Source organism: Rhincodon typus, unplaced genomic scaffold (genome assembly GCF_021869965.1).
Source record: "Rhincodon typus isolate 14 unplaced genomic scaffold, sRhiTyp1.1 hic_rhity00003603, whole genome shotgun sequence".
Classification (NCBI taxonomy): domain Eukaryota; kingdom Metazoa; phylum Chordata; class Chondrichthyes; order Orectolobiformes; family Rhincodontidae; genus Rhincodon; species Rhincodon typus.
In genome coordinates this window covers 1-16,287 of record NW_025969241.1, presented here as the reverse complement: position 1 = coordinate 16,287, position 16,287 = coordinate 1, and the positions used below count along the sequence as shown (strand labels likewise).

The 16,287-nt window shown below is 43.1% G+C and overlaps 1 protein-coding gene across 1 annotated transcript; it reads left to right on the top strand.

The window, feature by feature from the left end:
* Positions 1-4,845: 4,845 nt before the first annotated feature.
* Positions 4,846-7,333, top strand: LOC125481793 (zona pellucida sperm-binding protein 4-like). Its single transcript, XM_048593699.1, has 7 exons — positions 4,846-4,935; positions 5,121-5,304; positions 5,384-5,573; positions 6,494-6,641; positions 6,756-6,828; positions 6,985-7,095; positions 7,167-7,333. Exons 1-7 carry the CDS (start codon positions 4,846-4,848, stop codon positions 7,304-7,306), a joined length of 936 nt encoding a protein of 311 aa, XP_048449656.1. The 3' UTR covers positions 7,307-7,333.
* The last annotated feature ends 8,954 nt before the right edge of the window (positions 7,334-16,287 follow it).

The following is a 16,287-nucleotide window of genomic DNA, read 5'->3' as shown; positions in this document are numbered from 1 at the left end:
CGGATCCCACAGCGAGCAAATGAGCCTGACACTGAAGCGATCAGCCGAGACTTTGTTCCTGTTTCCTTGTGCAATGGTGGAGGACTGTTTGTGGGGAGTCAGTGGGAGGGAGACAAACTAACCAACCTGTGGCTGAGAAAATAACCCAGCAATGTGACACTGTCTCTCTCTAGTAGAGTAGGGGATGGTCCCGAGTGAAGTGGCTGGTTGGTTTGATGATGTATAATGTTGTTTTTGCCAAATTGGCTTGCTTCTCCTGCATTGCAATGAGGTGCTTAACAACAAAAGCTTAGTCAGGGGTTTGAATAGAAGTGATTCCACCCTCTGGTGACTGTGTAAACTCCATGCCAACACTTTGTCTGTGTCTGTCTGTGTGTGTTTGCTCTGGTTTCCTCCCACAGTCCAAAAATGTGCAGGCTCGGTGGATTGGCCATGCTAAATTTCTCAGTGGTCAGCTATGGGTAGATTGGGTGGGATATAGGGGGATGGGTCTGGGTGGGATGCTTTGAGGACTTCATACAATTCCTACAGTGTGGAATGTATGTAATGAAGTCCTCAAAGCATCCCACCCAGACCCATCCCACTATACACCACCCAATCTACCCATAGCTGACCACTGAGCAATTTAGCATGGCCAATCCACCTAGCCTGCATATTGGAATAGAAGTGATTCCACTCTCTGGTGACTGTGCAACCTCCATGCAAACAGTCACCCAAGAGTGGAATCACTTCTATGTGCAGGCTAGGTGGATTGGCCATTCTAAATTGCTCAGTGTTCAGGGATGGGTAGATTAGGTTGGATACTTTGAGGTGTGTGGACTTCATACATCCAATCCCTACAGTGTGGTAGGAGACCCTTTGGCCCAACAAGTCCACACTAACCCTCTGAGCATCCCACTCCCCTAATCTACAAATCCCTGAACACTATAGGCAATTTAGCATAGCCACTCCACCCAGCCTGCACATTTTTGGACTGTGGGAGGAAACTCATACAGGTACGGGTGGAATGTGCAAACTCTACACACACCTGAAGGTGGAATTGAACCTGGGTCCCTGGTGCTGTGAGGCAGCAGTGCTAACCACTGAGCCACTGTGCTGCCTTAAAACATGTTGGGCTGAAGGGCCTGTTTCCACACTGTTGAATTCTCTGATCTATTATTCTATGGTCTTAACTTGATACTGGAATCTTTGTAAAACTATACACTAAGGTTTGTCAATTTGTAACTGTTTTTATGGGGTATTTTAGCTTAAATTGTGTGAATGTAGAAACTGAACAGTTGAAATCCTGTTGCTTGGGATACTGTCCTGATTTGTTTATTTTTAAAACAGAAGAATCCAATAATATTGGCTGCTATAGGCCAGTTTATCTAACATCACTTGAGAGCAAACCAAACATCTAGCTATGTGTAGAAGTTAATTTGGTATAACTTTGCAAGGGTTGTAATGTTGAGGTTTTTATCAGTTGATATAACTGCTAATAGGATATTTTAACTTGATTTGTATGACTGTAGAAACTCTAGGGTTAAATCATGCTAGTTGGATTCTTGAGTTCTTTTCAAAAGAATCTGAAAAGTACCTATTTTGGAAGTAATAACTTCTGTACACTATCAATAGTGGTGGGCAAGATGAATCACCCAGTCTGTGTAGCTTTTTATCCCCATGTTAAAGGAGGTGGAGATGAATTACAGCAAACCCTTTTATATTCAAATTTCATCCTTTTTTTTTGAGTTCAGTACCGAGCAGCTATGGACCGATGTTTTTCTCACATCAGTAGCTGTTTTGTATAACACTCTTTTTTTTTTTGGGAGCAAGCCTCATACTTGTGGAGGCTTGAATTAAAACAGTTGTCTTAATGGCCTTTAGGAAAGCATGTACAGTTTTTCACACTTAATGAAGTTGAAGTTCATGGAATGGGATTGAGGCTCAGTGTCAGATGTCCTGTATCCCTAACAGAAGCCTACAGCAAGGAAACCAATGGCTGACAGTCAAATAAAACCCTGAAGAATGAACACGAATAGCTTATTTTCTGGTTTCTAATCTGTCTAATGGGGAAATGAATTGGAACTTTGTCTCTCCTGTTTTGAGACATTCTAAACCTGTTTAGCTTGTTTGTGCCCTTCTTTTTGAAGAAGGGTCTAGGCCCAAAACGTCAGCCTTCCTGCTCCTCTGCTTGCCTTGCCTGCTGTGTTTCTCCAACTCAACACGGTTAGCTCTGACTCCAGCATTGGCAGTTCTTACTATCTCTTAGCAAATCTGCAGCCTTGTGTCTGACTAAACACTGCACAAATGAAACAAACCCATGATATTTTGAACTTACTGCTGGACAGCCAGATACCATCATTCTGTTGTTTCAGTAACACGAAACCAGCCATAATGATCAGGAGCATGCAAATGTCACTGATTAACGTGAGGTATCCTTAGAAGGGATAGGGAGAGCCTATATAAACTTACTGGCATAGTTCTGAAGTAGGAACAAGCCAGTAGCAATATGTTATCATCTTTTGAAGGTGGCAGGGCATTTGAAACAATGGTTGGCCAAGTAAATTGCCTTTTTTTTGAGGCATCAAGTACCAGTTCATTGGTTGTTTCTCTCTGGTTCAAGCATGGTGCTATTAATGGTAAGGTGATGGGTCCAATCTCCATACTGAACAAGCCTGCATGTTTTAGAAGGAAACCCACTCAATGATGGGCAATTTAGCATGGCCAATCCTCCTAACTTGCCCATGTCCAGAGATGTGTAAGTTAGGTGGGTTAAACATAGGAAATGTAGGGTTACAGGGACAGGATAGGGGCATGAGTCTGGGTGGGATGCTCTTCAGAGAGTTGGTGTGGACTTGTTGGGCCGAATGGCCTGTTTCCACACTGTAGGTATTCTGGGAGAAATGGGGTCTTGCTTGATGTGGATGTTGTTGGCTGTGGTGACTCTCTAAAATGAGCCCCTGTTGTGTTTTTTTATTGTTGCAATGTTAACTAGGAAATGCTATAAAAGGATTGAGACTTGATTGGATGCAAAGCATTGATAGGTCTGTCTGAAGTAGACAAGAACTTGGGGGCAGGGAAAAGACTTTCATCAAGAAGTTAGAGATAGCTTTTTGCTTTACACCATTGAAGTGGTAATGACCGAGGGTGATTGAATGCATAAGTTTACCAATGTTTGGTGCTTGAAGGGAATGAACTTGCAAGGCTGATTTTTTTTTCGAGCTGGGCAGTGAGACTGACTTGTTCCATGTGGGCTGGGTCGAGTGGCCTCCTGTTAGACCAGACCAGACACTGTCTAAATATTTTCGGGTAGCCTAGACCCTAACTTTAAAGGTAGATGTTGAGTTTGTGCATCATATCTAGAACAAACTACTTTAACATTAAGCAAAGCACAAGTTATTTAACACCATAGTCAAAATACAAACAAGAGGAATTCAGAATAATTATTGGAAAACTTAACTGAATAGATATAGTACCGATTACGAACTAACTGTTCCAATGTAATGGCCAAAAAGGTAAATTCAGATTGTTACATGCTGTTGTTTCCTCCTGGACTGGAAAGCATTGAGATTTCAGGGAAAAGTCAGTTAGGAATCATTTACTGAAACTCCAACTCTTCTAGAACCCAAACAACTTTTGGGACTGCTGCAGCTTAAACTAGAAAGCTTGATCTGAGAACTGGCCATACCCTTTCCTTTGTTACAACTGTTTCCAAAAATATCCTAAAAGCCTCCTCTGACTTACGCCATCTCTTGTAGCAACTTTGGAACCTCTGCCTTACCACCCCTCTTCCCAAAAAAAACCCAGGACAAAATAACCTTTTTAAAGTGGCAGCACTGTCACACTCCTGTGGTAAGGAGTTTTTGACTATGAACTCAACTGAACAGTTGAAATGAAGATGGCTTGTAGAATTGGTTTTTCAGTTTTTTTGACTTTTTGTCAGATCTTGTTTATACAACATGAAATGTTGTATAGTGTTGCCACTCTACCATATCAAAAGACAAAAATCCCCACTTAAAGGCAGAAACTGTTCAACTTTATAGTCCTTCAATGCTCTCTTTTAATGGCTCAACTTTCCTGAAGATTTCTCTTGTCACATATATGGTGCATTTAACATATCCCAGCTAGGTGGCCATTCAGGCCTGTGAGCCCACTAGTGATCCTCAACACAATTTCTGCTTTCTTTCCTTACCCCATGATGAACATTTCCTTCTTCCCCCACCCCACCACCACCACCACCACCACCACCAGCCTAAGCTGCATGTGCATCTGCCCCAGGGTTAGGAGCTGTGATGGACAGGCTGACACTGTTCACTGTCAGTTCCAGACATTGCTACTGCATGTGGACCTTGTGCCCATTCAAGCACATCCTGCCCCTGATAAACCTATGACTTTATACCCCCTCAAATATGTTTGCTCTAGCTTTGGCTTTGACTTTTAGAATTCCTGTCATTCCATTGTTTAGAAGCTTCAAATGCTTCCCCTCTTAGGATTGCTAAGAAGTATTCCTGGGGCAAATATACCAAATGCTAGTAGAACACCCACCAGCCTGTCTAGGTAGTCACACGGCTTCTAGAGTATCTCAAAGGGTGTTGCATTTGCTTTCAAATGTTCATCTGCCTTTATTCTTATCTCGCTATAAACAAAGACAAGTCAGACCTGACTTCAAGTAGCGGGAGTTAGTTATGGATGTTATTTGAGTCTGAGTCTTGATCCTTCTGTCAATGACTGGAGGCCACAACCACCAATGGGGAAACTGAACCGTTTTTCTGTTTGCAGCATGTACAGCAGATGGCCAGTTCATTCTTGCGATCGCCAGGAACCTGACTCGTCCTGCCCTCAACCTGTCATCTCTGCACGTGAAAGATGGACAAGAAGCTGAGTGCAGGCCTAAGCTCATCAGAGGAACTTGTAGCCTTCTGCTTCCCAATTAGCTCTTGGGGCTCAACCCAGTGGGTGAGTGTTGGGGGGGTCCAGCATTCTGTCCCTTTTGAATGGGCCAGCTCCCTATTAAACAGTGCCCTCCATTGCAGGAGGAGACTGGAAGCTTTGTGTATGAGTGATTCAGACGGGGCCACACGGCTCAATAACCAGGGACAGCACCTTCAGGTGAGAGGGCAGTGGGGTTTGTTGGTATGTAGAGGGAAGTGTTACTGACTGAAACTCCACCACCTCTGTCTCTCTTGACAGCCTGCACATTCCAGTGCAAGTACAAGGGGGAGCATGAAGCTGGCTTACAAATCAATGTCTCAGTTTACACACTCCCTCCACCATTAGCTGCTTCTGAAGATGGGATTCTGAGGCTGGAACTGCAAATAGCAAAAGGTAGTGCTGCTCTGGTAATAGAGTGCTAGGAACGTATTCCTTCAGGGAGTGACTGGTTTGTTTGCCTTGTTTCTGTTAGATGGCAACTACAGGCTGTGGTACAAGGACAGTGACTACCCCATTGAGAGAATCCTTCAGGAGTCGGTGTTTGTTGAGGTTCGTGTGAAGGATCGCACTGACCCAGTGATTGTCCTGAGATTGCATGACTGCTGGGCAACTCCTGTGCCAGCCCCTGACCATGAGGTGCAGTGGAGTCTCCTGGTGGATGGGTAAGGACTCTGAATGGAAAGCCCCACCTTGAATGGAGTGTGGCTTTAATTCTATATACTGACAGAATAATGTCACAGTAAGATCAGTGTACATAACATATGTACATGAGCAAGTGTTGGCACTTTGAGCTGTGTCACCTCTTTCAATCATGGTTGATTTATCACTTCAACTTGGTATTCTAGCCACCTTCACAACCTTCCTCAAGGCAGAGGTGGATTTCTTCTCTTCTCGGAAGAGAATTGTTAGGTTGACTACTGAACCTCCTGTCTCGTGTACAAACTCCTGACTAACTTCCTCTTGGACTCTCAAAGCAAATTCCTTCAGTATTCACTTCAAAGTCCTCACGATTCTTGATCAAATCAATCCTCACTGCAATGACTGAATGCCCCACCTTTTCAACAATGTATACCTGATGGTCAGCTGACCAAATTGATCTAGCCTCATGTTGCCCCTACACCGCAGGCTGTTTGGTGCAGCTGACAATTTGTTAAATAGTTTCTGGAAATCCTTGTACACAACCACAGGCTGTCCTTCATCAATGCTGATTAATGTTTCCGAGAATCCCAAATAACATTCCTCAATTGTGTGGAAAGCAGTTAAGGATCTACCCTAACTTTTCAGTTCAGTCTGTCAGCTCGTTGTCCTGCCAATTCTTGCTTTTGCAATTGGTTAGATGTGAAATGTACTGCAATTGGTTTTACATCTGTCCAAAAATTCCAGACAATCAACCTAAAAGACCAGGTTCACTATTACCTGGGGACCATCAGCTTTTCTTGGTATCCATCTGCCCAGCAATTGGGTTTCCTTCTCCCCATTCTCCCACCAACCCACTCTACTCCCAACCAGAGCCTCCTGATTTTTGCCACTTATTTCTGGTTCTATTTAGAAACTTTGTTCAACTGACCAGCTCCTGTTTCAGGTGCCCCTATGAGGGTGATGACTACCTGACTGTCCTACACCCAGTAGATGCCTCTTCTGGCCTGCAGTTCCCAACCCATCACAAGCGGTTTGAAGTGAAGACCTTTGTTTTCTTGGATGGAGTGTCTGAGCAGCCCATCTCTGGACAGGTAACTAAACTGATGGAATTGAGACCAACCTCATGAAATCTTCTTGCTGAGTCTCTGTACAACATCCTGGGTACCAGCTACAAAATGCTCACTCCAGTGTAAATTCTTTCCTAGGTTTACCTGCACTGCAGTGCTGAGGTTTGCTCTCCCTCTGCTCAGAATGACTGTACAACCAGATGTGGTTCAAGTGAGTTCCTTAATGCTTTCTATTGAGCGGAGATCCACCCCTCTGTCCCTGATCTTAAATGTCCCCTTCATCCAGTTAGCAAGGATACAGCATCCTGGCTATCGTCTCAACATGGATTCTAACTATCTATGTAATGTCCCCCTTTCCCCCAAATAGGGTCACGCAGGAGTGTTCACCTCCATGACGGGACCTTGGTAAGTGCTCCTGGTCCTGTTGTGTTCCTGTTGCAGGAGAACAGCCAGTCTAAGCAGCTGCTGAATGAGAATGGTAAGTGATGTTTCTCCTGTAGTTCATTGAGCACCTTTTCCAATATCTCAACACCTTCCATCTCCCAATAGGTGCTGCTGGATCTCCTGTTGTGGTTGGAGTAGCCATTGGGTTTCTGGTGTTCCTGTTGGTGGTGATGGCTGCAGTGTACAGAATGAAGAACCCAGCCCTGTCTGTGCCCAGTGTCGTGAGACTGAACTGTAGACCTTGAATACAAATAAACCAGACAGAAACCTGCCCCATGTGTGTCTAAATTAATCTAGTTAAATCAATAGGAAGAAACGAAGTAGGGTCAGATGGTGTAGAATCGAGGAACCGCAATGCTAACAACTCCATAGTTGGAGTTGTGTACAGGTCTCCAGACAGTAGTCAGGAGCTGGGGTGCAAGATGCACCAGGAGATTAAAAAACAGGTGTGTAAGAAAGGCAAAGTCACAGTGATCACGGGGGATTTCAATTTGCAGGTGGACTGGTAAAATCATGTTGGTAGTGGATTGCAAGAAAAGGAGTTTGTGGAATGTCTACGAGATGGCTTTTTGGAGCAGCTCGTGGTGGAGCCCACAAGGGAACAGGCAATACTGCATTTAGTGCTGTGCAATGAGGCAGACTTGATAAGGGAGCTTAAGGTGAAGGAACCCTTAGGAGGTAGTGATCATAATATGATAGAATTGACTCTGCAATTTGGGAGAGAGAAGATAGAATCAGAGGTAACGGTATTACAGCTGAATAAAGGTGACTACAGGGGGATGAGGGAGGAACTGGGCAGAATTGACTGGAAGAGGAGCCTAGCGGGAAAGACAGTGAAACAGCAATAGCAGGAGTTTCTGGGAGTAATTCAGAAGACACAGCAAAAATTCATCCCGAGGAAAAAGAAGCATGGTGTCAGGAGGATGAGGTAACGATGGCTGACTAAGGAAATCGGGGATAGCATAAAACCAAAACAGAGCATATAATGTGGCCAAGGGCAGTGGGAAACCAGAGGACTAGGAAGCTTACAAAGACCAACAGAGCAACAAAAAAACATGAGGGAGCAGATTAAATGAGGGTAAGCTAGTCAGTAATATAAATGAAGAATAAGTTTCTTTAGATATATAAAGGGCAAAAGTGGATATTCTACCACTGGAAAATGATGCTGGCGAGATGGTAGTGGGGAACAAGGAAATGGCTGAGGAACTGAATAATTACTTTGCATCAGTCTTCACAGTGGAAGACACGTAATGTCCCAAAAAATTCAAGAGTCGGGGGCAGAGCTGAGTATGGTGGCCATCAACAAGGAAAAGGTGCTAGTAAAACTGACCTGAAGGTGGATAAATCACTTGGACCAGATGGACTACACCCCAGATAGCTAAAGGAGAGAGCTGGAAGCATTGGTGGTGATCTGTCAGGAATTGCTAGAGTCAGGGAGGGTCCCACAGGACTGGAAATCGCTAATGTAACACCCCTGTCTTAAAAAGGAGCAAGGCAAAAGATGGAAAATTACAGGCCGATTAGCCTAACCTCGGTCATGGGCAAGATTTTGGAGTCCATTGTGAAGGTTGAGATTTCTGAATATTTGGAAATGTATAGTTAAAATAGGGCAAAGTCAGCATGATTTCATCAAGCGGAGGTTATGCCTGACAAATCTGTTAGAATTCTTTTGAAGTAATGAGCAGGGTAGACCAAGGAGAGCCAATGGATGTTATCTACCTGGACTTCAAAGAAAGCCTCCGACAAGGTGCTGCACAGGAGGCTGCTGAATAAGATGAGGGCCCATGGTGTTAGAGGCAAGATGCTAGCTTGGATAGTAGATTGGCTATCCGCCAGAGAGTGGGGAGAGCTATTCCCCACCTGAGTTCTTGTATTCCTTTCTTAGCCTGTTCTAACTCGCTATCCAACTTGTGAGTGAATGTTTTTGACTACATTCCTCCCTGGACCCTTGATCAATAACTGTAAATGGGTGAGACCCACACTTGGGCAGAGGCTACAAGCCCCATTATGCCTCCTGTCAACTGATAACATGGCCATACCAACATTGCATTGAGCAGCTCAAAAAATTAAGGGCAAGGTTAAATTGTTGGTTATAAAGGCTAATGTACAATGTTCATTTTGAGGTTACATCAATGTTTTTTTTTACCTAAAGCTGTAATTATCTAACTTACAGTTCTAAGTAAGAAATTGTTTAAAATAGCAAAATGCTAATTGAGTAACTCCTTAAATAATTTGAGTGAATGTGATGCAGGAATGCAGAATTGGAGGTTGTCCTGTTTCCAATAGCTTCTCCTTTTTAACAGGTCCCTATTGACATGAGCAAACTTGAACCGTTACAGATTTTTAAAAGCTTCTGCTATAACTGGAAATAACGTTGTTTTGATGGGGTGGGGGAAGAAAAATACAAATCGCATTAAAAGAGGTTTTATTTTGTAGTGCAGTATTAAATTGAAACATTTCATCTTACAATCACCAGGACAGAATTGCCAAATTTCAAAGGGACCACTAATTTTCAGTGGATTGAATTTGCATTTTCAGTTCTATAAACTAGCTGACAAAGATGTTAGCTTCATATGCCAGTGACAGCTGTATTTCACTGGTTGTATTCTTACCTCTGAATCACCTGGTTATGGGTTCAAACCCCACCCCTTGAGATTTAAGCATATAATACAGTGCATTAACTGACTGTACAAGCCTTAGTTGCCATCTTCGATGTAAACAGTCCCAACTATTTTAAAGGATACTTGTTGAGTGCCAGAGTTTAATTTTTGATAAATGTGAGGTACTACCTTTTTTGATAACAACACCTTTTTTAATAGTAAGGTCCTGGGGCATGTTGCCAAGACACTGCGCAGTGCAGATCCAAGGAACTATGAAAGTGGAATCACAGGTAGACAGGATAGGAAAGAAGACATTTGGTATGCTTGCCTTTAACAGTGAGTGCATTGAGCACAAGATTTGGGAGGTCACTAGCAGCTGTAAAAGACATTGCAAAGGTGGCTTAGTCAATACTCTGCTTAGTTCTGGTCTCCCTATGATAGGAAAGATGTTGTGAAACTTGAAAGTGTTCAAAGATTTACAAGGATGTTTTTGGGGTTGATTTTGGGGTTGAGCTAAAGGCAAAAGCTGAATAGGCTGGGGCTATTTTCCCTGGACCATCAGAGGCAAAGGGGTGACCTTTAGGAGGTTGTTAAAATCATGAGCATGGATAGGGTGAACAACCAAGGTCTTTTCCCCAATGGTATGGGAGCCCAGACATAGTGTAGGGGAAAAACTTTTTTAAAAAGGGAAGCTTTTTCAGAGGGAGGTGTGTTCGTTCATGTGTGATGAGCTGCCAGTGGATGCTAGAGGTCAGTGAAAGACCTCTTGGATTGAGTATATAAGTAGGAAGGGTTTGGCTGGATATGGGCCAAATGTTGGAAATGAGACGAGATTAGTTCAGGATACTTTGGCCAGCATAGGCAAGTTGGACCAAAGCGTCTGTTTCTGTGCTGTAGAACTGCGACTCAGTGACTACAAGGAGAGGCAATGGCATAGTGGCATTATTGTTGGACTGTTAATCCAGACACCCAGATAACCTTCTGGGGACCCCGGTTCAAATACTGCCACAAGCAGATGGTGGGGTTTGAATTTAATAAATATCTGGAATTAAGATTCTAAGGATGACCCTGAATCCATTGTTGAGGGAAAATCACTGGTTTGCTAATGTCCTTCAGGGAATGAAACTGCCATCCTTACCTGGTCTCACCTACAGGTGACTCCAGACTCACAGCAACGTGGTTGACTCTTAACTGTCCTCGAAGCCATTAGGGATGGACAATAAACACTGCCTAGCTGGTGACACCCTTGTGCTGTGAATGAATTTTTTGCTTTTTTAAAAAAAAAAAAGGATTTCTCAAAACTGTTTTAGTCTACTTATTCCTTCAATGATAAAACAGAAGGGGTTAAGAATGACTTTAGTCCCAATTTGAAAAGCACACTTATCTAAAGACAAAAATGAATTAGCTGATCTATGATGTGAAATCACAGACCAAGAACTCAAGCTTGTGTTCAGCCAGAAGCATGCTTAACTCCAATTTAGAGGGACAGGGTGAGATAGGGAAAGCTGACTGAGACTCTGTCTCAGCAATGTCTTGAGTCAAGATCAAAAGATGATGTACTTCCATCTGGTCAGGTGCTGTTGCTGGCATGATGGTTGGGGGAGAGAGTAATTAAGGATTGTGAAGAATCTGATCTAAGTCCTCCTATCAGTCTCTAATGTATGCCAAATCATTGTCATATGTAAACAGTTGCAGAGATGCTATAAATGATTGTGTTGCTAACTACAATACTCTCTTGTAGTGAGAATGGCCACCTTCTGATCTAACTACACTAGGCCACTTGGGACCTACATAAATGAATAATCAGAAGGTAGTGGCAACAGTGAAGCTGATGACAGACCTTCTATAGCAATAGAGACACAGCCATTTTTAAAGCAGGAACTCTGAAGGAATGTGAGGTATTATAATTGCTCAGACAGGTTGATTGTCAGTCATTAGCGATTGTCATCAAATGAGCACTTGCACTAAGTGACTGAATATCATTGCAGGAGGTGCTGTGGGAAATCAGTGTACAAATGGGGAAATCTCATTCAGATCACAAGGAGGCTATGGGCTACGGGCTACGGGCCACTGACTGTTTCAGCTTAAAATGGCTTCAGTCACCAGTTAACAACTATTGATTTGCAATTCAAGCTGATGTTTTTTAAAACATCAATGATTTTCTCCACCACTCCGACATGAACATCAACATCAAGAATTAACATCCACTAAACTTAAAACCACAACACAAGGGAAACATTAATTTCCTAGACAGTTTTTATAATTGCTGAGAGAATGCTGCTTTCCCACTTCCTATTACTTTTTTGGTAAAGGAATGATACCTGGGAGTGCACCAACAGCATGCTACTTTTCTGTTCAACTCAAAACCGGCTGCACAGCGTGGTCCCAAAACAGCCGGTTATTGTAAGATGAAGCCTTGCCGCAGCTCATCTTGGTGTATGATCCATCCCATAGATTTACTGCCACCATCCTCTTTCCTGGGAGGGATTGATTCTGTGCTAAAGGAAAAACCTCCTGGAGTCTAATGAGAAGACAGTATCATCTTAAACACAATGTCTTTCCCTCTCTACCTGCTGCAGACCCAGTCTAACCGTGACATTCTTTAGGACTCGATCAGTCGTGCTGCTGCCAAGCCACTCTTGGTGGGGAACATTGATATTCCTCACCCAGAGTACATTCCATACCTTTGCCAACATCACTGATATTTCCCAAATGGCATTGAACATAGGCTAATAAATCCACATTCCTCTATGGGTGGGCACACTACATAGTAATCAGCAGTTGGTTTCCTTGCCCCTGTTTGACCTGATGCAACAAGACTTTGTGGGGTCTGGAGCCAAGGCCAGGTACTGCTGCGATAGCTCCTGCCTGACTATATCACTGAACACCACCTTTACTGGGCCTGTCCTGTCCATAAGACAGGATATAGCCAGGATGGTGATAGCATCATCTACAACATTGTGACATTATGACTATATCAGGCCATTGCTTGACTGGTCTGAGAGACAGCTCTCCCACTTTTGGTACTGGCCCAAAGATAAGGAAGACTTTGCAAGGTTAATTGGGCAGAGTTTGTAGTTTAGTTTCAGATGCCAGTATTCAGTTTTTTGCTGAGTTTATCATTGAGATTCTGTATTATTTGACATCAATGGCAATCAATCTGCAAAAACAGAGGGTTTTGCAGCCACCCATTCACATATCAAATGTTACCAGTAACCTCCAAATGCAATGGCTGTAGCAATTCAACTAGCACACTGAATTGTTCAGAGACTAATCCATATTTTTTTGAAGACCATCTTTTTGGAATCTATTGCTTGTTTTGAGTGTGCCACTGTGTTACTGACTTCTTACATTCAGTAATTAATAAACTCACTTCATTCACAAAAGCCTGGTTAAATTGGCACCTTCTGCAGAACAAATTAAGTTTATTTTAAGAAGAAATGTACCCATGAGGAAAGGGTTTCATTTTAAATTAGCCTGGTCATGTTCAACTGAGGGGTTGGTAAGTAGATCAGGGAAGCCTATTTATCCTTCTTGGGAACAGCCTGTCTGACAATGTAATTAGTTGGGGAAATCACCAGGAAGTGTCAGGCAGAAATCTCACTGGTCACAACGTTGCTAATGCCTGCTATAATCTACCATGGTAATCTCCACAAAAAAGGTAGAAAGTGTAATTAGCAGACATTTTCCACCCCCAAACCTACAAAAAGCAGCAAGATCTATTAAGCAAGTGAATCATACCAAGCCCCATTAAATCTTCAATTGGTTGGTGGTGTCTTTTGTATAGCAGTTAGGATTACTCACTACAGGTTGTCCAAAAGCAGAATTGTCTCACAGCAGCTATGATGCTCTGGAGATATACAAGCAGAGGCTGGTTGGTTGAAAAAGAAACACCATAATGCCTGCTATAGGCAAAAAGGATAAGCTGTTTGGTGTTATCTGCCACTCATGGATGTGGACTAGAGACCTGACATCATGGGCATAACTGAGCACATTTGTTAGGCAACATTTGTTATTTGACAGCAACAGCTGGTTGTGAACCAACTGCTGTTGTTTACTTGTGAGCTCATTTTACTAGAACTGCAGATAGATTATGGATTGCCCACTCCCCTGCTTCTTGTGCAGCTCAAGTATAACAAGAGAGAAGATTAAATGAGGACATCCCCTTAAATGATCTACACACTGAACCAGAACACCATCTGCAGACGCCGGCTATTGTTTGGCTTAGAAACCCTGGATTCCACTAAGAGCTGGTTTCCATGGAAGGCACTTATGTGCCTGAAGGTCAGCAATTCGTTTCAGTAGGTAGTGCACCTTTGAAAGGCAGGCAGGCTTGAGGGTAGCATGGTGGCTCAGTGGTTAACACTGCTGTCTCATCATACCAGGGACCCAGGTTCAAATCCAGCCTCAGGTGAATGTCCGTGCAGAGTTTGCACATTCTCCTCATGTCTGCGTGGGTTTCCTCAGGGTACTCTAGTTTCCTCCCACAGTCCAAAGATGTGCAGGTTGGGGGGAATTGGCTATGCTAAATTGCCCATAGTGTCCAGGGCTGTGAAGGCTAGGTGGATTAGCCATAGGAAATGCAGGGTTACAAGAAAAAGGATGAGGGGGAAAATGAGTCTGGGTGGGATGCTTTGAGGTTCGGTGTGGACTTGTTGGGCCAAATGGACCTATCACCATCACACCTACCTTCCCAGCCCCACCTCTTCATTTTGGAGCCCCCTTACTGCTCCTCCAGCTCCACACTTATGACTCCAGCATCAGGAGTTCTGTCAGAGTGAATTCTAGCTTTTGAAATAAAACCAGCCTGATGCCAGGTTAAAACTCAGACAGATCCTGAACAAGGCCACACACCTACAGTCAGTATCTGACTGATGTCATTTTTGTATATTCCTATGGTATTGCCCGATTATCACACTTTAACCACTTTACACACTAACACCCTGGTCACCTGCACAGGCTTATCTAACATTCCACTCACCAATTGTATGATCTTTTAATATAAGCAAGAACTGCAGATGCTGGAGTCAGAGTCAATACAGCAGGGAGCTGGAGGAACATGGGTCAGGCAGCAGAGTTGACATTTTGGGTCGTGAAGAGAGTGTAAACCAAAACATCAATTTTGACTATAACCTGGTGTCGTCATGTGACTTGACTTTGTCCACCCTTGTCCAACACTGGCACCTCCACATCATCTAGACTGGCATAGAGCAAGATCAATGATCTCAATTAAGGTTGTCCGAGGTGGCAGCCATCATGGCATTATGCCTTGATGATAGGGAGTGGTTAAAGACTAGTTTCAAGCTCAAGGGCAATGGAGGATCTAGAAACAGATGGAAAATTAAGGGATAGGTCAATAAAAATGTTGTGGCAGACATTTAATATCCCATTAATCCAGCCATCCTGGAATGGAATATTACCAGATGTTGTATCTATTCCTTGGAAAAGGAATGTGTATGAGAAGGAAGGAAGAGCATAGTGTGCAAAAGGTAGACAGCAATCAAGACTGGACAAAGTCATGATTTAGAAAAAAGGACAAGAAAAAGAGCCACAAAAAAAGTTGCATAATACCTGACCTCAATATTATACCCTCAATTATGTTCTTTTAAAGATTTCTCATACCTCATTACCAATGCTCCAGATACTAGATGGTGACAGGTATTTTGCAATTCGCTGCAGGGAAGATACTAGTAACATTCCAGAATTGGTTGTTAACTAAGAAGTTGTAGTGAGGAGAAACTCTAACAAATACAGAGTAAACTGTTGGAGATACATGCTGAGAAGGCCCCAGGTTCCGAGAAATCATCCTCTGGTTTTAATTAGAAATACTCTTCATTTAGGGACAAATCATTAGACTGGAAGTGAAAAGCAACTTATTCAGAAGGAATACATCTAAAAGAGGAGGCAAGAAACTACAGGCTAGAGGAGTGACAAGAGCACAGCTGGGGTACTGTGTGCAGTGAGGAAGTAGCGAGGGCAGTTTAGATGTTTGAGATCAAAAACAATTGGGAGGCTGTTATCGAATGGGGGAAGGATGGACTTGTTTCTGAAGAGCAAGGGGACCCAATTGGAATTTTGGGTGGTTCTTGTCTAGTTGGATATCAGATGATGTTCTCTTGGGTGGGAAAGGATTCAAAAATTAGGGGTTAGCCATTAAAGTAAAGAGGACAACTTAGGTTTGAGCATCTTTGGAATATTCCTTGAAGAGGTGGAAGCAGAGCCCTTCCATGTTTAAAGGCAGATGTGGATGGATTCTAAGAAAGAAATAGGTGAAAGGCTCAGGGTGGACAGCAATGACATTAGCCTTTGTATCAAGTGGCAGATCAGATCTGACAGTGACTGCACTAGTCCCTATTCAAACTGAAGGTCCAAAATAAGGAGTTGGGTGCAAATCTGGAAAATTCCCTGACAGTTCAAAGGATTGATCCAAACTTACTGAAGCGGTGTAATATTTGACTGATTCTGGATTAGATGGAGGCTCTGTCTAACAACATAGATGCAGTTTTCCCCCCATCCCTCATCAGGAGCAGGGTTTGAGCGTTTTTTCTCAAGTTGTTCACAAACACTCATGGCACGTTCGTCCATCTGGTTTATTTCTGTTCAGGGTTTACAATTCATCATGACAG

Excerpts from the sequence above, each read along its gene's own strand:
- LOC125481793 (XM_048593699.1), top strand. The coding sequence starts at position 4,846 with ATGGACAAGAAGCTGAGTGCAGGCCTAAGCTCATCAGAGGAACTTGTA. Across the intron at positions 4,936-5,120 it reads CTTGGGGCTCAACCCAGTGG|AGGGAAGTGTTACTGACTGA; the intron begins GTGAGTGTTGGG and ends GTTGGTATGTAG. Across the intron at positions 5,305-5,383 it reads GGAACTGCAAATAGCAAAAG|ATGGCAACTACAGGCTGTGG; the intron begins GTAGTGCTGCTC and ends TGTTTCTGTTAG.